The following is a 26,875-nucleotide window of genomic DNA, read 5'->3' on the forward strand; positions in this document are numbered from 1 at the left end:
GAGCCCGCGGGTTCGAGACCCGCCTGGGCAGCGAGACCTCGTCTCTACAATAAATCAAAAGAATCAGCCGGGCGTGGTAGCGCGCGCCTGTAATTCCGGCAACTCGGAAGGCTGAGGCGGAAGGATCGCCGGAGCCCAGCAGGTCGAGGCTGCAGTGGCCGGGAGCAGCCACTGCACTCCAGTCTGGGCGACAGAGTGAGACTCCAACTCAAAAACAACAACAACAACAAAAAAAAAACTTATTTTAATATGAATCCAAATTCTGTGTGTGTATGTTTGTGTGTGTGTGTGTGTGTGTGTGTGTGTGTTGTCCAAGTTGGTCTCCAACTCCTAGGCTCAAGCAATCCTTCCACCTCAGCCTCCTCAGTAGTTAGGAGTTACCAAGCCCAACTCATGAATCCAAATTCTTATTTTGTTCCTAACCAAAGGCAGAGAGTAATACAGAAACAAATTATTTTAGAATCATTGTTGAAATCAGGAAAAAAGAAAGATAAACTCTCTCCATCTCACATAACAGAATTATATATTAATAGCAAGTGTAATCTCACATAAATTATTCTGAATCAGATTTTATAAGTGAATTATATGCTACTTGAATACTTTTTTGTTTCTTAAGTTGTAGTGATTATGATGAGAAATGCAGGAAGCACAGTGAATCAAAAATAATGGGCTACCACTCCATTTTCTTACTCTTCTATGCCCCTCATCACCACCACCCTCATTCATAAGCAGGTCCCAAGAACTTTAGAAGTGATTTGTGGGAACTCCACAATTCTGTGTTAGTAGTGACATATTATTGCCTAGAAAGGAATGTCAATACAACACAGTAAAGGAACAAGGTTAATAATACCAGAAGAGGAAGACCCTCAAAATGTAATTCATTCTCACAGCTTATCAAGTGTAGAATCATTTAGAAAACATTCTTATCCCTTATTGATAGAAGACTAGTATAAACTCTGTAGAGTTTGCCAAAGAATACATAATAATGTTCTTCAATTTTGCAATGATGCTTACTCAGAGCAAGCAGCAATTCATTATAAGGATAAAAAATTTGCCTACCAGTTTTAGTGCTAAGACTGGTAGCACTATATTTCTACATATCTACATATGCTATATTTCTACATATCAAAGTCAGTTTCATGAACTCAACAGAGGGCTAGGTTTCACTGAGTGAGGACAAGATACAAGAATTGTATCTTGATAGTTTGCTTGTATTTATTCTTTAGTCACAACGCAAAACATTCCCTCCTCTGCTTTGCTGTTTTAAATAGCAGGGAAATCGATTTTGCAAAATAACCTCTCCTGAACAGAGTATAATTTCAGATGTGTATTTAAATACCTTAAAGTTTAGGAGAAATGTTTTTTGTCAACTTGAAAACGTTCTATGGTATGGTGAGCGGCAATAAGTGGAGAGTTGATTGATTTCAACATCAAGATGCCCAAATGTAGTAGACCATCATATTGTTCAGTGGCAAATGTGCCAACGTGAGTACTAGATGACCTGGCCTCCCATCCTGACTGTGCTACCCACTTCCTCCATTCCCTGGGCAAGTTGCAATCTATAGAAGACTCACTTTCCTCCACAGTGAAATTAAACACAATTTCTCTATCTTTCAGACTTCTTGTAAGGGCTGATGTTAAACATATTTGAAATCACTTTGAAAGCTATAAAAACACAGTTTTATTGTTCGAATAGATCCCTCAGCTGCTCAAAAAAATAAAAAAAGAAGCATCAAACCCAATAGTAGTAGATGCACATTGATTCACTCATATAGCTTCAGTTCAACTCTATAATCTTTAAAAACAAATACTCATTCAAAGTCACAGAGATAAGCCCAATCATAAGTAGGTGATAGAGGAAGGCATATCAAAATTGGGCTTCAAAAGACCCAGGTTCAAATTTTAGCTCTATTCTTACAAGATGTGTGACTTGAGAAAATTGTGTAATCTCTCAGCTTTCAGAGTTTGTTTTTTTTTTTGAGTTGGAGTCTCACTTTGTTGCCCAGACTGGAGTGCAGTGGCCGTCCCGGCCACTGCAGTCTCAACCTGCTGGGCTCCAGAGAGCCTTCTGCCTCAGCCTTCTGAGTAGCCGAAATTACAGGCATGTGCTACCACGCCCGGCTGATTTTTTGATTTATTGTAGAGATGACGTCTCGCCAAGTTGCCCAGGCGGGTCTTGAACCCTCGGGCTCAGGCAATCCACTCACCTCAGCCTCCCAAAGCACAGGATTACAGGCTGAGCCACCGAGCCCAGCTAGCTTTCAGAGTTTAAATGAGAATTAAATTACAAATGCATTCAGAAACACCTAGCATAATGCTTGGTAATAACCAGTAGATTAATGAATCTCAATCTTGAATTTAAAAATATTTAACCTAAATGCTTAAATTTATTTTTCTAAGTGCTATTTCTTCCCCTTACAAGTCAAATTGTTTTTATGCTGAAATCTCCTAACTAGTTAAAGTCTTTGTGTATAAGAATTTAACCTCAAATAAAACAAAACAAAACAAAACACTGTTTGGGAATGTTTTATTAATCCACTGGTATGCAATATTCCTATGTATATATAACATAAAACTATTCAATCTGTGAGACTACAGCCATATTGGAATGAAGGTACTCTAATAATTCATTAGTTAATTCTCTTTGGTATATCTCAAGATTGTAATTCCAATTCTACTTTATAGAGTGACGCTAAAGAAATTTTAGCACATGTTCAGAATAATCATGAGTTAATTAATACAAAATTATTTTAAATTCTTTTATCTAATAAATTTTCATCCACTTTTAAAGTTAGTAATCACCAGCCAGTTTAGTGTCAATACCAATGAAACACAAATGTTAGGTTTGAAAGTTATATCACAGTGATTCCCAATTCTATACCAACCAACTGTTACATTTAATAGGTTGGTGATGATCTCTCTTAACTAATTTCACTAAGGTGTATGGATTTTCTATCATCCACTGATACACAACTGTACATACAGAGGTTTGAAACTGCCAGCAGTACTATTTGAATTAAAGCTTTCTAGAAAAATCATAAAGGTTCTTAGACACTCTATCAAGGAAACATTGGCTTTTTAAATTAATTTGGACATCAACAGTTTCACATATGCTATTCACCAGTGGTAAAAATGTTTATGCTTCCTCTTCTATCTTTATCTTTGTCTGCTAACAGTCTGAATAACATAAATTACATTCCCCCAAGCACTGTCTCTTTTAAGCCATTACACAGCAATCCTCACATATATTTTATGACATAAGTTAAATACTACTATTTATTACTATAAAGCAATTCACCACAACATAGCAATGCAAACCAAACTTATTGAAAATGCTAAATGTGGTTATTCTAAATTACAGCTCTGTTGCAAAATTTAACTTAATTTTGCAAAAATCGGGCATTCATGCTGTTTACTCATATATAAATCACCATATTTCCTCTCCAGTAATGTGGATACTAACTTTGTCACTTGTTTTTTCTGCAAAGAGAAAAGTATTTTAAAATATTACCACCACATCTTTTTTTTAAAAAAATCTTCCAAGGTCAGCTTCCTCAAAATACCACACAGGAACTGTTAGAAGAAATTGCAGCCCAACAAAATTGAAATTAATGTAGGATATTAAAAGACTTACCTCTTGAAAGCAGTGGCACATTATAATGCAAGGATATATGGAAAAGGAGAAGGTAAGTCACTGAAGCTACTTAATGCAAAACAGCTTTCCTTTCAGTTTCAAATATAAAGTCCCATTTTGCTCTTAGTAGGGTTAGGAGAGAAGTAAGGAGGACAGTCAGCCATAACCAATAATTTGCATATGTAGAAGAAAAATTTTTAATTTCTTATGGCTAGGTATAGTAGCTCACACCTGTAATTCCAGCACTTTTGGAGGCCAAGGCGGGAAGATCACTTGAGCCCAGGAGTTCAAGACAAACCTGGGCAGCATAGCGAGATTTTGCCTCTACCAAAAAATTTTTTTTAATTTGCTAGGCATGGTGATGAGTGCCTGTTATCCTAGCTACTGGAGAAACTGAGGTGGGAGAATCACTTGAGCCCAGAAGTTCGAGGCTACAGTGAAGTATGATAGCACCACTGCACTCTAGCCTGGGTGACAGAGTGAAATCCTGTCTCTCTCTCTTTTTTTTAAAATTAATTAATTATTTATTATTATTATTTTTTAAAGGTGTTAGGCATAGTGGTTCAACCTTGTAATCCTAACACTTTTGGAGATCAAGGTAGGATGATCACTTGAACCCAGAAGTTCAAGACCAGCCTAGGTAATAATGAGACCTCGTCTCTACAACAAATTATTTTAAAAATTAGCCAGTGGTGCATACCTTGAGACCCACCTACTCAGGAGGCTGAGGAGAGAGGATCACTCTTGGGCTGCAATGATCCATTATCGTACCACTGCATACCAGTCTGGGTGACAGAGTGAGACCCTGACTCAAAAATAAATAAGTAAATAAATAAATACAATGTCGAATGCCTTAATTCTTACTTAACAAAGAAGGAACAGGAATGATTATATACTATTACTTTTAAATATTCTAAAAAATAACAACATCATCTAAAGATTTCATACATTGGGATAAATAGCTAATTATTTCTTAGTAGTGATGCCTTATTAACAAACACTTATTTATGTCTTATGTTCTATACAAATTTGGGTGGAATGTCCACCAAATTGGCAATTTAGCTATCCACTTTAAATCACTTAAATACTAATAGTACTACTGGTGCTTTGAGGAAAAAGACAACTTATGCATAGAACTTTATATTCTTCCAAACTCTTACATTTTTGTTCACTGGTATGTATCATTTTTAAAATAAAAAAGAATAATTGATTAAAAAGTAACTACTCAACTTTAGAAGAGTTTTGCTGCAGATGTTTTGCAACATTATAAAAATCTGGGAAATAGAATAGTAAAAAGTTTGACAGTGACTTCAGAAAGACAGCTTGACATCTGATGAACACAGAAAATGCATTCATCGATATCACAAAACACCTGTTCTTCAAAATGACACATCACTGCCTAGTAAAGTTGTGGTTTATTTTTTTATTTCTCTAATCTAAAAAGAGTGAGAGAGAGGGTACTGCAAATTTGTCTTAGAATTTCGTAGACACCGTATTTTATTTTCAGAGTAATCAAGTTTTCACTGCTCTAGCATCTGGACAAACATTTGAAATTAAGCTATTTTTAAATATACTCAGTTTGCAGATGCAAAGCAGTATCTTGCTTGTTAATGTTGCAAAATATGTAATAATTTCTTTTCTCCTTAATTTTGCACAGTGCTGGACAGCAGGCATGTGCTTAATAAACACTTGTTGATTGATTCAGAAGCCACAAAAAGACCATACAAAACTGACCAGTTTCAGTTCGAAAATAATAAGTTTCAAATCATTTCAGGATTTATCACCAAAGTAGTGCTTATAAAACACAAAGTTTAATCCTGAAATTTTCAGATATTCTAAATGCAGTACTTTTTCATAAACTCAATTTGCTGTACCTGTACAATTTTTCATTAAGAAGACTTTCTTATAAAATTTCAAGTGTTAGGAAAAAAGATTTTCATTAAGGCACTTCCTTCCATGGATGTTTTTCTACAGAACCTAGAATTTAATACACATAGCAAAACTTCTGTCTTAGTTTTCTATGTGGCTAGCATTGGACAGGCAGTGTCTTTCTTTTCAGAATATCTTTTGATCATGCTACAATTTAATGCCTTAAAATAAGCACTCAAAACAATTATAACCAAACACAACTCAATACTCCATACAGATCTCTTCCTCACATGAAAGGAAAAAATAACAATCTTTGAAGGACACCGGTCTTCCTCAATGTATACATCAAAACTTTAAAAAGCCACCCGCAACCATAAGACCATATGCACGGCCCAGTAGCTGCTCTGTCCAGAGCTCCTGCTCTTTCTCTCAGCAGCAGCCTGGAACCTAGCCACCTTCTCTTTCAAAGTCCTGAGGTTGCCATGGCAACAGAAAGCACAGACTCTTCATTACATGAATTAACATTCGGAAGGGATTATCTCAGAGAAAAGACCTACCCACACAATTATTTTAATTATATTTTTCCTGGGAACTGACATTGGTAAAAACCATCAGGCGTGCAGATTATTTCCCTTTGTTTTCCCTTTAAAGTACATTTTGTCACAATAAATCTGATCAAAATGACTTTACGTCAATGGGACTTTCCCTTAAAGTGTCATCACTGAACATCAAAAGGAATGAAATGACCATCAATAATTGAAAGTTGCTGAAAAATGTGTAAGAAAAATGTGCTGAAAGATGTGCAATCTTACAACTATGTGTGGTTCAGATAAATTAGTAACTTCAACCAATTTTTTAAAAAATGTGCCCAAAAAGGGAAAAATTATAAGGAACAGAGTTTTTAAAACGTCTGCTGCTATTATATATTTAGTGTCCATTGGTTTAAATTCACTCATTTAAAAAAAACTCTTCACAATGAAAATATTCTCTAATTTGCTTCTAATGCTAAGTATCCTTTGTTTTACTACCGCTTGCTTTTAAGGAATAAATTCTAACTTATCTGAAAAGAATGTTGCAATCTATGCTCTAAGCTAATGCTTCATACATAAACGTGGGTCAAAAGTGAACTGATTTTCTGTTTTCTTAAGACTACCTCCTAGAAACACAAGCTTTTACAAATTCCTTGTTTCCTTTCTCCTTAGGGTGAGATGCATACTGTAACAACAACTACAATCACTCTGTTTAAACTTTTGGTGGCCAAAAAAAGGATGGAAAAATTAAAGACGAAAGATTCAAGATTTACCTTGCATTATAAGTGCCAGCTGCTCAGTGTTGTGCCAACTCTTGGAGAAAAAAGAGTTACAGAGTATGTTATGTGGTTTATAAAATGTCAAAATGCATAATTAGGTTTTGATTAACCCATAATTGCTTTGCAAAAAGTGCCACATGTATGTAAGAGAAAGGCCACATGCTAATGAAGCAAATAAAACTTCATCTCCCTTCCTTCAAAGAACAGCTGGTTTGAGGGGGGGAATATAGATTGTTTCCTGGAAACTATCTGAAAGAAGAGTTTTGATGAGAGTAGAAAGCACCCTTATCCACCTACCCATTTTGCTGTTTACTGTCACCCTGGGATCCTCTTCTCTGTCCCTCTGCTAGCTCCTGAGCAGTCTCGGAACACATGCTGGTGACTGTGGGCTGCCGTGGGACATTAACTGCAGTTTTACCAGTGCTCAGTGCAGTTGAACACTGGTCAGCACTAAGATTGGCACTGGCATAAGCATGCAGTCCAGATGCAGCGAATGGGGGAGGAGTGATGACAGCCATGGGTGCAGGGGAAGCATGTGATGTAGTGGTCGCATGGGCTGGGGTGAAGGCAGACGATGGTGATGGAATGGATGTGACTTTTGGTGAAGACACAGAACCAAAAGGCCGTGGTGCCTTATTGTAGGCCATGTTGTTTGTGGAAATGACTTTGGACACAGCAGGAGAGGTAACGGGCACAGGTTTAACTACTTCTTTGGGTTCTCCCTATGTAAGATAAAAATAAACATATACAAAAACATACCAAACACATGCAAAATATATTTCACTAAAGAGAATACACAGCTCATTTTAAAAAAAGGCAAACACAATTATGTTAGCAACTCAAATGTTATGTTTCCAGATAAAAATGGTGAGTCAATATAGCATCACATACATGCTAACTAGTCTCAACATGCATAGCACAGATGCATACACTAATACAACTTTTTAAAATAAAAGTGAAGGGAGTTTCAAAATATTTAGGAAACAGTGCAGGAAAACTATCAGAAAGCCTAAAGGTCATCGTGTCAATTGAGGCATATTCCAAAGGAAAAACGTTAAAATATCTCATAATAAACAAACCATTGCTAGCTGAAATGCTTTTTATTTTAAAATATCCAGAGCCTCAATTATAATTCCATCTTTCAAACATGTTTATTTGCAGAGTGGAATTAGAAGCAGCAGCACATTTCTAGCTCTTCAATTAAAAAAACCACACACAGGGAATAAGATAATTTCCATCTACGTCAGAAATGTGCATACTCTAATTAATTATCTTGAATTTGAAAAAAACTTTAAAAAGCAAACAAATCAAAATCAATCCTTCTCTCCTATAATCCATCTCTGTTTCTCTCATTCTGAATGTTTTAAGATATGATTCAGAGATAGAATAAAAATGTTTCCCTTTTCCAAAATAAATTTTTAATAATTACATGGGGGGGGGAAAGATCTTCTATATTTCCTCATTGCCAACAGTCAAAGAAAAAATAACTAGTAAAAAAGGTCAATTTAAAATTATCTGGGCATGGTGGTGCAGCACGCCTATAGTTCCAGCTAGAGGAAGGATCACCTGAGTCCAGCAGGTCAAGGCTGCAGTGGCCGTGACCATGCCACTGTACTCCAATCTGGGCAACAGAGTAAAATTCCAACTCAAAAAAAAAAAAAAGTCCACTCTTCCTAAAATTACCAGATTTGTGTTTGCAAATCCTTATTCCAAAGCATGAAGTTTTAAAAAATTCAGGTTTAGCTTCTATGCCATTCAAGAATAAATCCCTACTCACCACCCTACCATCCCAAAAGAAAAATAAATGTATTTAAAGAATTCCTTTAAACCAAATTTTTAAGAAGGAGATGCTGTTATGATTAATTTCAAGAAAAAAAGATAATCAAAATTAATTGAAAACTAATTGGGAAAAATAATTAGCTTAATGTCAAATAAGAAAACTAATTGGGAAAAATAATTAGCTTAAAGTCTCCACAAATCAATACAGGCTGAGTATCCCTTATCCAAATAGCTTGGGACCAGATGTGTTTCAGGCTTCCTATTTTTTCAAGTTTTGGAATATCTGCAGAATATATGAGCATCCCTAATTCAAAAACCTGAAATCCAAAATGCTCCAGTAGGCATTTCCTCTGAGCAGCATGTTAGTGCTCATAACATTTGAGATTTGAGAGTATTTCAAATTTTTATTTCCAAATTAGGAATCCTCAATCTGTATAATGAGTAATTCAATGAAAAAGCACAAATAAAATTAGGACAAAATCCCAAAAAGCATAAACCAGATGTATATGAATAATGGCTTGGGACAATTTAATGAAACAGTTGAGGAGAAAAAGGTATTTGCCAATACCTTAATCCAAGAATATTCTGAAATGTAATTAAATACTTATTAACAAAATGTTATTAAGGATTTACTGTGATATGAATTTTTAGTAGCCACTTATTTATGTTCTCAGAAAAAACAAATAAAGATAGGTAAATTAAAAGTGAACAGAAATATAAGAAACTTGGATATAAGTTATTGATAATGTATGGTTTTAAAATAATGCTTTATTACATAGGTATAATTGCAACTAGTAATTCTGCATGCATTGATTTCCATTTTCTTCCTCATCTTTAAAGGAAAAGAACCATGAGGAATTAGTATTAACACTATAAATTAAATGTCAGTATGGCCTGAGACAGAAATGTGAATTACAGTGGCTCAGGAGGAATGATTGAATGGTACCTTAGTGATGCTAGATTAGAAATGTACCTTTTGAACAGGAACTGGCTCAGGCTTAGGTGTAGAAGATGCCCTGGAGGAAAAAAAAGAAGAAAAAATCATGAATTTTTGCAAACTTGCAGACTTCTTACTAATGGAATTTTTAGTACTATATACCTTAATGTACTAAATCAGAATGTACAGCTTTATAATTCATAGTTTTGACTGTTCATAAACTTATAATTATTCATGTAAATAGAATGCTGTAAGATACAATATTCTTACACAGTACTGGCAGTCTCTATTTGTTTACAAACTCAACTAAGGAATGACAAACACAATCCTGTTTCAAATGCATCCACATTTAATCTTCAAGACTGTTCTCCACCTAAAAGGATAGAGTATAATAAAAATGGTCTTCTAATCCTTGAGTGGCACCTCATCACCTAATCTGACTCTGTCTCCAATGTATGTTTCTTTTCTCCTAATGTCCATGAAGACCTATAGGATATTGAGTCTCTTTGTGAAGATGCTGAACACATTCTGGTTGAATTGGGTTCAGGAATAAGTACTTGTGTTTATATTCTTAAGCGCTTCTGCAAATTAATGTATTTGTTTTACTAAAACTAAAGTGTAGGTTCTTCCACAATGCTGTAATTTCAGTGAGAGCAATGTCCCTTTTATGTCTATATCTCAGCACAAAATCCATGCATACAACTTGCCTGCTTCAAAATTAAAATTAATTTTTATTTTTAATATATTCTTTTTTGTACCATACTATTACTGTGCCTTTGGTTAGCATGGGCTCAACAGTAACAATAGTTGGTTTGGAGTAAATATTGCATATAATCTTCACAATAGTCAAACTAAAAACTCTTATTATCCTCATTTTTAAGATGAGGAACTTCAAAGATAGAGTAAGCAGACAGCTTTAAGGCCCACAATTCTTATATATATATATAACAATAAACTGGCTGTATTCAAGGACAGTCATTTAATGATTGGGAAAGCTTCAAATGTTTTAAAGACTATTTACCTGATGTTAAGGTACATACTATGTTTCATATGCCAGAAGCAATTTGATTCTTATATCACACGAGTGAAGAATTCAAGAAATGTAAGCATATTGAGTAAATACTAAGTGATAATAATTTTAATCTACAAATCATGAAATCATTTTACTTATACAGACAACAGATCACAAATAGAGAACACCTGCAAAGGATATTGGGTCTCTCTATAAGTATAACCTACAATGAACTCTGATCCACATTTTTGGGAGCAACTGAATTTTCCATAACAACTAATTTGGTTAGCTATGGCAGGCAATAACTGACTAACCTAATGAGAGGCCCAATGAATGCTAATATTCAGTTACTGCAATATAGATTACGCTCTGTGCAGTTGCATAACTTTCCATGTGTACTCTCAAATAGACAATTTCTCTTTTAGCTTCTCAGATTATTATAACAAGCAAAGGAAACAAATTCAAGTAGAGAACAGTGGAATCTTCCTTTCACTGAAATTTCATAAGATGTAATCACAAAGATCTACTTATTAAAACCACCCAAGACACTACTGAAAGTTTGCCAAAATAGGGAGGATAGTGTCCTCTTTTCATCTGGATACCTGAAGTTATATGGAGGATTTTGAGCAACATAAAAACAATTTGTTAAAAGAAAAAAAAGAAGATAGTATGTAACAGTCATTAGGTATCCAAACTTAAAATGCATATAGCCTATGTCTATAAAAACAAATCCTTTTTTTTTTTAATAGGTTAGCTCTTATTTAGTAAGTTCTAGCAACAACAAATGCACCAGAATGATTAGTTTTCAGTTATTCTGGAGTCTCATCTCTTATTTTGTTGAAAAAAACATTCTAAAAAAATGAGTCCTAACATGCTTTATTAATTCAAAGTTCTATAAAAACATTACTTAAAATTTCAAATTCATAAAGAAATTTCTAAACCTAAAATTTGAATGTTTACTCTGCCTTCTGATAAAGTCTCACAAGTGCAGTGACATGCACTAATACAGTCGGGGAAAAGAGAGGTATCATGCCCTCAAAATTCCAGGGTTGGGTCCATTACACGTTAAAAACACAAACATTTTTTGTAGAGAAAAAATTAGGCTGGCTTATAATTAAATGTCAAATGAAATAGTCACCATTAGACACAGTAAAAATTAGTTCTCCTGGTTTAAATGTTTAAATAACCACCAAATGAGCCACAGAATCATTTGGAACTTAAAAAAAGAAAGTTCCTTAAAGCTATTTTATTACATGCCAATCAGGAGATTGTCTGACTTAGGTTTAAATATGTATAGAAGTTCACAACTTTAGCCATAAAAATTTTGAAACTTTCTTTTAAAATGGTCTTTTAGTAAGTTATTTTGCTTATTGGAGTAAACAGAAGAAATCAAGTTTTTTACATTAAAAATATTGGGGAAAAACATTTTAACACAGTATATGTATGTTCAGAAAATTTAGGATATATGAAAATGAAATCTATAAAGTTGATGAATAACAAAGATACTAAATTAAAGAAAGCAAATGTTACTAATTCTCAAAGAACAAAATAAAAAGATATACCACCTTTTCCTTATAGTTGTGTAAAGAATTTTTTTAATGTTAATACATAATGCTTGTGAGAATACTTTTATGATTATTCTTCTAGTGTTCAGGAAGAACTAAATATCAATATAGCTCGTTTGGAAAGCACTTTAACATTTATCTGTTAAAAATCTTGAAGAAAGCTCATGCCCTCTGACATAATAATCAAATTCTGGGAATCTATTAAAACAAAATAATCTTAAAAAGACAATAAAATATATAAAAGCAATATATAATATAAAATTAAAATATATCAAAAAGGAAAAAGACTTAATGACTAAAGATATTCATTCAATACAGTGTAATTTATAACAATGCAAAATTGGAACAAGGAAATGATTAACTATAATATAATCATATGATGAAACATTATGTAACAAAATCACACTTAGAAAACATTCTGCTTTGTATGATAAAATGCTTACTTTAGTATAGCAAGTGGAAAAAGATATAAAATAACATATATAGCAGGGAAAAAAATGAATGGAAATACACTAACACTTTAGAAGTTCTCTCTAAATGGTATTTATATTTTTTCTTTTGTGTGTGTGTGTTTTCCATATAACATACAATGTACACGTACTACTTTTTAAAATAATGAAGAATACTTCTCAAAGTATGTTTCATGCAAAATTACTATGAAAAAAAAAAAGTTTCTGTTATCAAACATAATCAGAAAAACATGGAGTTAAAGTTCCATAATAATCACAGGACTTCTTTGAAAATACTGTGGATTGCTGCCCATACTCATTTGAAGGAGAACTCATTATTTAGGAAATATTTCTTAAGACTGGATTTAGGAGGGGGGAAAACCCTCTGGGAAATGCTATTTTAAAGAAATATTTAAAGAAAGAACAAATCTTTGTCAAGTCTGAAATGTTTACTTAAGTCTCCTACAAGTGGCTAAAATTAAGAGAAATATATATTACAATACTTAAATTTTTCAAAACCTTTTGTTACATGAATTACCTTTCTTATCAAACTAGTGCTTTCTTGATCTTTATGTTTAAGATAACCAAAGACTCAGAACATAATTTAATCATTACTTAAGAGGAAAATCCTATTTCTTTCATTAAAGTAGAATATATATATTTCCAATATTGCCTGAGAAGAAAATCCTAATATATGATAAGAAAAATCATTTCTCAAAATTAAAATTGTTACAATTGTCTTTTTCTTTAGACAAATTTTAAGCATCTTTTACTTTAGCAATGTCATAGATTACATGAAAGCAAATAACTTTTAAAGGATGTTTAAATAAACAGTTTTAATAACTGAGGTATAATTATAAAAAATTATTTCAACATTTTTCTCTTCAAATCCTGGCAAATATATGATGGGATAACAGATCTCCCTTTGAACTGCAGTGACTGTCACAAGTCACTTTTGTACAGTGTCTGAGTTTCAAACCAGCAGAGTTCCTGGCAAAGGCTTAATGCCACAGGCTCAACAATGTGCTTATTGTTCTCTCCTCGTAGTGTGAAGCCACCGTACAGGAGAGAGCCATGATGGTGAGATACCAGTGTCGTATAGCCCAGTGCTACCCTCAGCTCATGAAATTCAATGAACAAAGTTCATCAGTGTGGCTAGAACAATCTATGTGAAGTTGATTGATTTTTGCAAAAGTAGTATCCAAAATAAAAATCTCTGATGCATTACAACCAGTTTCAGAATTTCTAGCTGAACAGCTGATAGGAGTTCTAAGTTATAATGGACTGTATTAGAGCTTCAATTGTGGTGCACCAGTTAGAATAACCTATAGGAAAAATAATGACACAAATAAACAGTAGCTCTATCAAGAATTCGACGAAAATGAATCAAGTACATTTATCTTTTGAATACCCAGCAAAAGGTGTTATAGTTAAGTTATACTTTTAACTAATGCATTTTCCTAATCGTGCTTTATACAATAACATGTTTTTTAGCTAATAAAATAGCCAGTGAATGTCCACATTACTGTTTAAGAATGAGGAATTAGGCATCAGAATTAGACTGATAAAGATTATTCATATTACTCATGATGTCTTGGTGACTCCTTCAACTATATCTAATGTACTTCACTCATAAACAATCATTTTTAAAAAGGGTGTTTGGTTCATCTTTTATGAGATGAGCGCTTATCTAAGTTTCCCACAGTATGGCCATCTTTGGACCCAATGACCTTAGGACCCATAAACACCAGGGTACATCATTAATCACTTTAATTGCAAAGTTGTCAATTTGCAATAACAAAGCAACTCCAGGGGGAAAAAAAGTGAGCACTCAAGAGTGCAGAAAGATGTCTCTTTAAACACTTTCCCTATACTTCATTGCACATTCAGTTAGGCTAGTGTCCCAAAAACTCAAACGTTAAACAGTTCAATAACAATGGCAATATATCAGTAGCTTTTCCCAAATGATTTGAGCATACATTAAGTTTTCTATAAACAAAAGTACAAAATGGTCACACAGCAGCATACTCTAACAGCTTTTAGCCTATCAAAGACTGTACTCACCACATATACATACTCTCACTTTCTTTTTCTCCCTCTACATCTTCTCTATCTTACCATAGGAAACTAATCGAGTACATTTTTTCCCTACAGAAAGAAAGAAATAACACAAAGCTGGACGGATGTTTAGAAGAGTAAGAGAAAGAAGGACAAAAGACAAAAGTAGAGAAGTTGCCCTAGTCCATCTGAGTGCCTCTGGCCCCCTGTGCTTGTGATTGGCTTTAAATTGAGTATGGCTCTTACATATCAAGAACAGGCAGTTACCATTTGATAACTGCTTCTTTAGGTAAGGATGAGCGCTTTGTTGCAATAATCCTTTTCAGGTGGCCATGAAAGTTTATTAGGGTTTGTAAAGAAATTTTCATCAACCATTTGTAAGTTAAGCCAGAGAGCTGATGGAAGCATGGATGGAAAGAAGAAAGAAAATAAAAGGATAATATGACAAGTGCAAGTGATTGTCACCCCAATCTGTTATTTTAAGTTCAAGTGGTTAAAACTTAAATACCTGAAAGTCTCTAAGAAAGAAAACATTTTGTAAAGTAATAATTTAAAACAGCATAAGAGAAACCACAGACTAAAAATAATAGCTACCATAAATTTATTCTATGTGCCAAGCACTCTACCACATACTCATATACTTTTTTATTTAAACTTCATAACAATCCCATGAAATAGATGTTATTCTCTCATTTTACAGAGAATTTGAAACACAAAGCTATAAAATGACTTTCTCAAATCACCCATCTAATCTGGAGTGGGAGACTAGTTACCCTCCAAAAGATTCTCCAATGATTTTACTCTTCAGCACAAACAAGTTGCCTCCATTTCTAAAATCAGAATCAACCCAAGAAAAAAGGCTTTTTAGTATCATCCTCTCTTCTAATCCCACACCACCAAAATGGTCATTATTGTAGGAAGAGCACTTGATCCATATGGCTACAGGCCATCTCCAAAGGTAACCAGAATTTAGAATTATACAGAATTGTGTCATGGAAAAATGAGAATCAACAAAGATGTCATTTAACTTAATGTGCCAAAAAAAAAAAAGAAAGATTAAAACAAAATTAATTATGGGCACACCCCAAACTGGTTTGATGATATGATATATTCCACGTAAATTCATTTGGTCAAAGCCTAAATCTTCTAGAGTAACCCAACAAAGATACAAAGTTCCAGTTGGACATGCACCTGAGCCCTGCATGTCCAGGCTGCAGTGGCCATGAGAATGCCACTGCACTTCAGCCTGGGTGACAGAGACTCCAACTTAAAAAAAAACAAAAAAAGGGTATTTTTCATATTTCACAATTTATGTTCATACATATTTCTGTCTATTTTCAAGCTATGTTCAAAACTTGTTGGAACTCTATTTGATTTCAGAGGAAGAAAATTTATTTTTTAGCTCTAGTTTTATTTCCATAATAACATTGTTATAATGGAAAAAAATTTTTCATCTATGTGCCTCATGTGTACACTCAACATAACCCTAGGATCATTTAAACAAAAAAATGCATTTTTCTAACTAGTATTTATACAATTTTTATAACAAAAAGAATGTTGAAGAGATTGTAAACATTTTAGATGTACTCAAGGGTAAATAAAAGGAATTTCAGCAATTAGAATAATTAATTTTTATTATGGATAAAATTTCACTACAGTGAAAACACCATTTCAATAAAGGGTTTTATATAAAGAATCTTTTATATATATAATAGTATATGCCCCACTATTAAGAAATGACAAACTTTACTGTAAAAGGTCAGACAGTAAATACTTTAGGTTTTGTGAGTCACATAATCTCTGATTCAGCTATTGAGCCCTGCCACTGTGGAAAGACAGAAGATAGAAAAAACCAAAACTAATGAGCATGGTTGTGTTCTAATAAAACTTTATTTATAAAAACAGGTGGTAGGTTAGATTTGGCCTGCAAGCCATAGTTTGACAACCTCTAGTCTTGATCATTTTATGATTTTGATTATAACAAACTTTCTAGGAAGTAATCCTACATGATCATGGCTCTTTTGGTCTTTAAGACTCATGATCATTCTGCAAGTGAAAAAGTCTTAATTATAATATGTTCAGACACTGACAGATAAAAGAAATGAGAATTGAATTTCTCATTATTCCTTCTGTGGTTGCAGGACACTGCCTCTCAATTTATCTTACCTTCTTTACGAAAACCTCGCACTGCTTCCAACAGAATGAACCAAATCATCCTTTCAAGTGAAATTCACACCATGTGGCACTGATACTGAAGTGTGGTGAAAATCCAGGTTTAATATTATTGGATTAGGATAACATTTTAAGACGATTTTTACCTCTGCTACTCAGTACCTTGGTTCATTTGCTAATACATGATAAAGGTTATTAAAAACCTCTTTCATCTTCTGCTTCTACATACTATAAATGGAATGACTAGTCATGTAATTATTTTTCAAATAATTCTAAAAGAACAAGCAAAAAGGATGTATCCTGCATTTTTATGCAAGAGAAGAGACTTGCGAGTATAATTCCCTTCTTTCTCATTCTTTTTCACCAAAACTCTACACCTTTACTTCATAGCAGGCATGGATTCCTTTTAGGAATGAAAAAGCAAGCAATCTGTAACAGTTTCATTCTCTGAAAACCTACTAGGTTTACATATTCCTTTGGGCACAGCAGTAAGTAATTACTTCTACTTAATATATCTTCTCTTCCAGCTCCAATCAAATAGACAAAAAAAATTTATCAACATAGTACTTCATGATTTATTATTATTATGAAAATAATAAACTTGCAAAGCAAATAATAGCATCACCATGCTTGGCTGATTTTTGATTTTCACTACACTGCCCAGCCTAGACACAAACTTCTAGGCTCAAGCAATCCTTCTGCCTCTGTGTCCAGAAGTAGCTGGGGCTACATACATGTGCCACTGCACCTGGCTTGCTCTCATTTTTCATAAATATAGGAAACAAGCTCAAATAGGCTAAGTAATTTGACAACTGAGACTTTGAAAGTGTTCGTAGAACCAGGATTTGAATTCAAGTTGTTGAATTGCTCTATATGGAGCTCTAATACCCTGCCTTTTAGTCATAACATGAAAGCAAAAGTTACAAAATTAACTTTGGTAAGAAACTTCAGAGAGTAATTGTTTCAAGCAATGAATAACTAGTAACTTTTTATTAACTAATAATTATTCACTTTCACTCACATGTTATTATAGAATGCTATCTTTGGGTAAGTGTGTAAACACAGAAGTTATTCATTGTATGTAATATACACATATATGTCTATATGTAGTTAATATAGATAATTCAGTGTACACTTTACAGACCGAATAGTATACAAAAATAAGAGTTTAAGTTACTCAGAAAATTCCCAGTTAAAGCTCAATAAACAGATGCAAAAATAAAGAGAGGAGGTTTCAGATCACTCTTCTTTCTTTCTCCAAAGAAGATTTTTTCCCCTCATAATAACAGGAAATCTCTAATAACTTCAAGCAGGATGGAGCTGGAGGCTCCTTAATGAATATTTTCTATGGCACTAAACTGGGTGTTCTGTTCAAAACAGCAACACCAGCATCTGAGATCAGTAGCCATGCAGATCTCAAAATACCACAGCACATAATCTTCTTGTGGGCAAATAATCTGGGTAAATAATTTATGTAATATGGAAGGCCATACAAATCATAACCGGATTAACAGGAGCTAGCTTGCAACCATAACATAAGGGTGTTTGTTTGTTTATAAAAGTACAGGCTGATTCAAAAAGAATTGAACACTGTGAAAAATGTATTATTCAGTGACTAGGTATATATGTAGTTATATTTGTAGCTATATGAATGTGTAGTCAAAATTAGAGAAAACAAAGGTACTGGCACTATGTTTCCCATTACAACTATCATTGGTGATATGCTATCAATAACTCAAAATGAATTAGATTTCAGGACTGATGTGTGTCCTGTGACACAGTGGACTGCACACTGACTATTACAAGATTTACAGAAATAACCATGACAGTTCATTTACAATTTTGACTACACATTCATATAACTACAAATACACCTACAATATATACCTAGTCACTGAATAATACAGTTTTCAGTGTTCAATTCTTTTTGAATCAGCTTGTACTTTTATAAACAAACATCCTTATGTTATGGATGCAAGCTAGCTCCTGTTAATCCTGCTACGATTAGTATGGCCTTCCATATTACATAAATTATTTACCCAAGCACCTTATCATTCCTGACTTTTATTTTACTCATGTTTACTTCAAATTCAAGGGCAACACCTGTGCTATGTCTTTTCCTTAAAACAATTTTATTGATTTATTAATTAATTCCACAAATATTCATTGAGCAGACTCTATTGTAGGAATTGGGGCAATAGATATTAATAAAACAGACAAAATCTGTCTCTCAAAGGTGCTTACGTCTGCTTGGGAGAGACAGTCTAAAAGCAAACAGGCAAAATATGTCATGGTGATAACTGCTATGAAGTATATAGTAAGCAAGACATAGGAAGGGACACACTATTTTATATAAAATAGTCAGAGAAGGCCTCTATAATGAGATGAAATCTCAACAGAAACCCAAAGAAGAGAATTTCAGGTGGACCAAACAGCAAGTGCAAAGCCCTTGAGACAGGAATGTCTCAATGGGGCTAGAATGGTTCCAGAAAAGGCTAGAAAAGGCATAAGAAAGCTGGAGAGATGGCTAGGAGCCAGAACATATTAAAGACATAAAGCAACTGTAAGGACTTGGGCTTTTACTCTGATGAGACAGAAAAGTACTCCTAAATACAGTACTTCATTTTGGAAGAAAGTTTAATACAAATCTCAGAGTTGAGCAATAAATTAGCCTCTCTCAATATATATATGTATGTTTGATCTGTATATGCCTACTTACAGAAGAGAAAAGATTAAAATCTGCCCCAAATCTTAAATATATCATGATTTTTAAAAAAATAATACAGTAATATATCCAATTTGTTCTCCATCCTTTCAAAGTATGAGATATGCTATTTGAGGTTCACATTTATATGCACCCTGACCTAGCTAATACTGGAAGCTCAATTTTGCCACTCATTTTTATCAAAGCACCGCTCTTTTTCTATTCTTGACTAAATGAAACACATTAAATTGTAAATTTTGTAAAGCTGGCATTTTTAGGTCTTTCAATAAAATGTAAGAGGATAAATATTCCAAATTCAACACAGCCTTGTTGGGAAAGCAAAGTTGATCTCTTGTGGAGAGCACACACAATGAAAACTCTTCATTCTTTGTAGTCTGCACTTAGCTTTTTCTGTTTATTTAACACCTACAAAATGATTTGGGGTGGGTTTAGATTTTTTTAAATCTGAAAGTAGTTATTAAGAGTCAAAGAGCTTAAAAATTAATAATCAAATGTGCCTATTTTAGCCATAGATAAGTCATGTTTACCTTTGGTTAATAACTTCAAGGTAAGTTCTTAATTTCACATTCATTAGTTAAGAAGTAGAATAATTTTCAACATCTTCATCACTAAATCTCATATTAATTTAGTCCAAGGCATTCAAAGTGACAATAATATCTAAATCTAAAAATGCGAAGTTTAAAGCCAGTCAAATTTTCAAATATTTGTTCATTTAAAAAAGTTATTTACTTTTTATTTGTGATTTACTTCACATGTATACCATCATATAAAAAGCTGAAACTCATTCAACTGTTTTCTTTCTTGTTCCTTTTTTTTTAGAATCAAAGTCTCAGTCTGTCACAATGAAACAATCACAGCTCACTGCAACCTCCAGCTCCTGCACTCAAGTGATCCTCCCACCTCAGCCTGCCCAGCACTTTGGAAACCAAGGTGAGTGTATTGCCTGAGCCCAAGTGTTTGAGACCAGCCCAGGCAACTTGGCGATACCTCATCTCTACAATAAATTTTTTAAAAATTAGCTGGGCATGGTAGTGTGTGCCTATAGTTCTGGCTACTTGGAAGGCTGAGATGGACAGCTCACCAGAGCCCAGCAGGCAACGCTGAGTGGCCGTGAGCTTGCCACTGCACTCTAGCCTGGGTGATGGAGTGAGACTCCAATCAAAAAACAAACAAAAACAAACAAAAAAACACACAAAAAAATAAACTTTATTTTTATTTATAGAAATTGAAATCTGTTTATAAAAGAAGACACTATTCCTTAAGTAACTTATAGAAAATTTAATGAATTTTGTTGTAAAATTAAAACTAAATTAGAATTCCAAGGTTTTTCAATATTAAGAAAGAATTAGTATTAGTATCTTTTTAACTAACAAAGGAACCATATAAATCATAAATTAAAATTTCTACCTTCTCATATATTTTTTTTACATTGCAGGTGGAAAATCTGAAATCACAGCAAATTAGCAACACAAGATGCTCAATTCACCAAAAGGTAAGCTTACTACCCTAAGAGAATTAACGCACCCTTTCTCCACCACTGTTTAAGCCCAATATACTAAGGCCTTACATGAAACAGTGCTTAATAGTATACAACTCACAACATATGTGACTTACCTTGGACATTCAACACCCAAACTGGTCTATACCTTTTCAATGGGACAATTCACTAAGTAAACGCTTAAAAAATGTAGCAATGAAAATTGATACAAAAGTTCCTAAATGCTTATTCTAAATTTCAGTACTTATCTTATTGCAGGAGAGGAACAAAAAGTTCAGACTGACAGTAGTCTAGGGCCCATAACCCAAGTAGAATTGACCTGAACAACTGTTTTCAAACTTTTATCACCAGTATATAGTCAAAAATATATTTTATGTCATGATCTACCCAGAACAAGTATGAATCAATAAAATACAAATTTTAATGTGTAGCCAATAAAACAATACTCTGTTCTGATGTATTTATTTTACAAAAAAAAAAAGCACAGGGGTAGGTGGAGATGCTGGTCCTGACCTAAAAAAACTGAATGCATAAGGATCGGTTTAATGAACACTAAATCTTGAATAAAAGGCAGAGATCTCAGAAAGGTCTGGAGGCTTTATAGTTGACATAATAAACATGATGGCTGGCTAACAGAAGTCACACACAACTGCCAACTGAATTGTACTGAAACAGTCCATAAAGAACTACTAAGTTAGTTTAACTTTTTAAAAGTACTGCATACAATAAAATATCCTCAAAGGCAACCAAGTATCACATGTTCTCATTTATAAACAGATCTTGAACAACTATCGCAATACTATAAGAAAGGGATAAGCAGTAGTGGGAAACTGTCAGGGGCAAGCGGGTGGGTGGCAGCAGTGGGACTGCAGGGGGGGGCACACATCATCAACATGGGTACCTGCATAATGAACATTTGTATACCTAACCAGGAACTGTACCCCACATATTCAAGTAAAAAGAGAGAGAAAAAATACTCAAACATACAAAGTAAACAGGTCTAGCAACAACAATAATAATTAACAAAGGGTTCTGGCTAGCACATGTCTGTAAAGCTCATCCTCACCAAATTTGCTTTTGACATAATTATTATCACAGAAAAGAATAGAAATGCTGACCACAGATTACTATAGGTGTTGTTTCAACAATGACATTGTGGCAAGTGCTTATGAAATTGAACTAGACAATGGAGACTTCCCCTATTTGACAAATGAGTGAAAATGCAGAGAAGCCACCAAACACAGATATATAGCTGTTAAACTAAATAATAAGATGAACACTGATGTCTAGGTGTTAAGATAAATAATCTAAAATGTATTAGGTACCTTAGTAAGAGAAAAACTTACCCTTTAATCTGATACCTTCCTTACTTTGCCTCTAAGGATCCCCTAAAAGACCTCTAGAGAATGAAGATTCTTGTTATATTAATTTCCTCTTTTTATTCATGGAAAGATCTGAGACTTCAAGGATAACAACCAGCACACATGTTCCATGCTGTGATCTTTAAAAGCTATTTACAATAAATGAAAAAGCATGTATTTGTACCAAAGTTCTTGATTTTCTCAAGATAATGATTCTTTTCTCCCAAAACTACTTTGATTTTTAACTATTTTGTCAGCTAAAATGTTCTGGCTGAACACCAACAGTGAGTTTTAATTCAAAGAATTTTCCTTTAATTAGAGTTACCTAACTGGAATGAGCTGTACCACTGTTTCAGGAATTCTTGTGTAGGGGAAGGCTAGATCAACTGACCCTCAAAGTACCTTCAAGCTCAAGGAAGCATGACTATCTCTATTGGTCAACTTGATAAACAGTATAACACATCCTCTAAAATGTCCAGTATCCCATAGAGTTAAGAGTACATTGCCAAGATTCTAATCCTAGGTCCTCCATTTACTAGTTGTTGGCCTAGGGCAAAGGACTTAATCTCCCTCTTTCTCAGTTTCTTTATCTGTAAGATAAAAATAATATTTTCCTACCTTAAAGGGTTATTGTAAACACTGAAAGTTTTAAGTTTCTGTAAAGTACTTAGAATAGTGTTTGTTGCCAGGTGCGATGGCTCAGGCCTATAATCCCAGCACTTTGGGAGGTGGAGGTGAGAGGACTGCCTGACTCCAGGGGTTGGAGACCAACCTGGGCAACTTGGCTCTATAATACATCAAAAAATCAGCCGAGCATAGCTGTGCACATCTGTGATTCCAGCTATTTAGAAGGCTGAGGTGGAAAGATCGTCTGAGCCCAGTAGGTTGAGGCTGTGGTGGCTGTGAGTGTGCCACTGCCCTCCAGCCTGGGTGACAGTGAGACTCCTCCTACTCAAAAAAAAAATAGTTGTCATATCAATATACACTATCATAGAATCAGCTACAATATTTATCATCATCCATGACTTGAAAAACTGAACACAAATGGCAGTTAGAATCTTCTCTTAGGCTCTAGACTTCTATGAGAGAAGAGTCTAACACTAAGCCGATTATAGTTTTGTGAAAGCCACCCCACCAGTCTTACTTCAGAAAATGTCAGTTCCTGGCTGCCATAATAATGGGGGAGTATGGGAGTAATGAGAAATGAGGTAATTCCGTTCCAAATAATCCATAATATACAGAATTACCCTAACTCCCAGAGTGAAACTAGAGTCCACTTGTCTTCTAAGTAGTTCTTTCAACTGGTAACAACCAAGGCCTAGTGAAGGATACGTTAGTTTCTATAAAGTTAGATGCAGAAAAAAGTAGTTATGTGCTGAATCACCAAGGTAAGTTCAATGACTCTCCTTTTCCAAATTTCCCTCAGGCCCTTCACTGAATCCTAGGTACAAGGACAACACCTAGGTTCACTATGACATACAGCTGTGTGCACCTGCCCTGAGAGGCAATGTTTGGGAGACAACATGAGCCTTGGATGCCTCTGAAACCATCACAATGATTGGCAATGCAATCCATATAGGTAAGAAACTATCACACACTGGCCAGAGAAGGAACTTTGCTCCCCATTCCCATAAAGAAATCCAACATATTAAATTTTCTCCAAAAGTGCTTCCAACTATTAAAGTTCTGTGAACAAAAAAAGTTATGATGACACAAATAACCAATGCCAAAAACATGTATATTACTGTGTATCCAATGTGTTTCCTCCTCTTTCATTTGCATCTATGATTATAACTCAAAGGACAGTCATACAGGTCAATATAATAATTACATAACAGAGCAGCAGCTGTGTTCATGGACCACACCCAAGGCTGTGGGTGAGCTGCATACCTCAATTAATGTTGGGATCCATATTTAAGGAAAATTGAACTTGCATTATAATCTTTGTTCCTGTTTTGACATGCACAATATCTAAGAGTTTGGCTGCTTTCACCCATGGCTTTCTTTTCAGCCATCTGTCACATAAAATTGCAATTTAGCATCTCACCAATCTCCTGTTTTTTAGGGAAAACTACCCCAAAGCAAGCACTGGCACATACTTATGCTTTGATGTTCCTATGAAAACAAGATGTAGCATGATTCACTGCTCTTCTTGAACGGGTGGCTTATGTGAGTTCCAGAGAAAAATCAGCAGTTAAATGTGATAAATATGGCCACAAGAAGCCAGTTATTTAGAATGAACATTTATAGAGTAACCCTATAAAAATAGTACTAGATAGAAGGTCCAGCTCAGATAATTCTAATTTCCCATTTCAGAGTCACCAAAAACATCGCTGTAACCTAGATATTTGCTGTAGCCTATATAACAAAGTTGGATACAAGAAAAACTAGATGAATTACTGAAATTTGACAAAATCCTCAGTAAATACTTGAGAAGTCTAAGAATCACATAGGCCATAACAGGTCACCTAGAATGACTTTACACAATAACAACAGCAAAATCATAATAAAATCATTCTTAGTTTTTCAAGGTTCATGATAGAAAACAGCAAAAAGTTGGTCTACATCAAACTATTCCAAAAACTAATCCAAGCAAAATCTTCATTCTATGATACGCACTCATATTTTTCACTTTATCAAAAATAAAGAGTAGAGATCCAGTAAGATGGCGACGGCATAGGTGGAATTATGAGATTCTCCGAACGTGAGTTCCCAAAAAGACTCTTACTTTTCTTCCCCCATCCCCCCGCCCACTGCCAGCAGCACTGGTCCAAGGTCTGGGGACCCTTAGTCCCATGCAGGGTCAGATATTGCGCCCCTGGCTGCTGCTGCTCCACTATACGTGACCCCCGCCCATGCAGGAGTCTTGAGTCTCGGCTCCCTCCCTGGCTCCCTCCCTGCCTCCATCGTCTCGCCCAGCACCCAGTCGCTGGTCACCCAGGGAGGCTCTGGGTGCCCGCCCCTCAGAGATACCGATTCCATTCCTGGCTGAAGTACCCTGTGAGCGGCTCAGGGCCACTCTCGCCACTCACAGCCTGCCCTCTGGAGCTTTGGAGCTCTGGAGCTCTGGGCCCACCCTGGCTGAGGCACTCAGTGTGCAACCCCATGCTTGGGTAAGGGAACAGCATATCTTAAGGAGATGCTAATCAGAGGCTCTCAGCTCCAGAGGAGGGAACTCCCGACCCCTTCTTCCACCCCAGCTTGCTGGTGGCATCCCGGATCCAGCGCCCAGCTATGCGGCTGATCCCCAGTGCCTCCCATGCCACTACAGTCCATCATACTGGATTGCCCAGGGACCCAGACGAGTGGAGAGAAATTAACCGCAAAAGAGAAACTGCCACCTCGATCATTCTCCAGGCAGAGATTTGCATTGCCCCGCCCACCTATGAGCAGCATCTACCTTGGTTCCTAAGGTAATGTAGCTAAACAGGAGAAAAAAGCCCCTCCCCTACGCTGAATCAGACAAAGGCAACTAAGCGTCACAGACCTCCTAGGCAGCAGGCTAAAAGAAAACCCAAGCTGCCAGTAAATTTAGCTGTCTGCAACGAAAACAAAGGGGAGAGGCTGGAGATCAGAGCTGAAGAGACTTTAGACATTCAGGAAAGATTCCAGAGCTAGTCTGATGTCTTATTTTTACTTTTGATTTTATCATTTTGACTGTTTGTTTTGCTCACTTTTGCTTGCTTTTTACTTACACTATCTGTTTGTGTAAAGCAGAATGCATCAAAAGGCATGATTTTATTGGTCTGTTTTTGTGTAGCTACCAGTATTCTTTAGGGAATTTTGCTTGCATGTTGTTTTCACTTCTCTCCGGCCTTGTGTCTCTTTTTCACCTGTTAGTTGGTATGTATGTCTGTTTTCCCTCTCACTCTTCTCTCTTTCTAACTTCCTATTGATCGCCACTTCCTCTATTATCTTCCTCTTTTGTACCTCCTTTTGTTCCAGGGACAAAACTTACATACCGCTGCACAGACAGATTGTAAGGCAGTGGGAAATAGGTTCCAGTGGGCTCATACACCAGTTGGAGGATGCTGGAATCAGCATATAGATTCTGAATCACAGCTTCCCCCTCAATTAAACCTCAAAACTGCAAAAAGTACACCCAAAGCCCACACTCCAACCTCAATAGTGAACAAAGCCAGAGGACACTCATAAGGAAGAACAGGAGATTGCACAAGCGAAGCAAAAGCAACCCCACCTTCCCTGAAAAACAGAATTAAAGAAGGGGAGGGAAAGGGGGAGAGAGAGAGAAATCTACACAAATGAAGAAAAACCAAAAGAAGAATATGGGTCTCTCCCAGACCCCTGGGAGGGCAGACACTGAGGAAACTGACTTCGGAATGCAAACAATGAAGAGCCCCCAGAATGGCTGGTCTCAAACTACAAACCTAGATATAAGACATTAATAGAGAGAATAAAAAGAATTGAGGAGAGACAAGAAGAAACTAGGAAGGAGCTGATAACTGAGATAACAGCAATAAAGAATACTGTGAATGAAATAAATAAC

At 35.1% G+C, this 26,875-nt stretch overlaps 1 protein-coding gene across 5 annotated transcripts in view; it reads right to left on the reverse strand.

Annotated features, from left to right (window-relative positions):
- The window catches only part of PDLIM5 (PDZ and LIM domain 5), a 170,357-nt gene that overhangs the window by 35,471 nt on the left and 108,011 nt on the right, over positions 1-26,875 (reverse strand). For 3 of the 5 annotated variants that reach the window (XM_021710786.1, XM_021710787.1, XM_008054823.2), the window contains 2 exons: positions 9,565-9,607; positions 7,110-7,534 (listed from right to left, as the gene is read on the reverse strand). In XM_021710786.1, the coding sequence (XP_021566461.1) occupies positions 7,110-7,534; positions 9,565-9,607 (468 nt within the window). Of the gene's footprint in view, positions 1-3,463; positions 3,481-7,109; positions 7,535-9,564; positions 9,608-26,875 lie in introns of all 5 variants that reach the window. The other 2 variants (XM_008054825.1, XM_008054824.1) reach the window with 2 other exon arrangements.

This window comes from Carlito syrichta, unplaced genomic scaffold, assembly GCF_000164805.1.
Source record: "Carlito syrichta isolate Samal-C Ts95f unplaced genomic scaffold, Tarsius_syrichta-2.0.1 Scaffold301538, whole genome shotgun sequence".
NCBI classification, from domain to species: domain Eukaryota; kingdom Metazoa; phylum Chordata; class Mammalia; order Primates; family Tarsiidae; genus Carlito; species Carlito syrichta.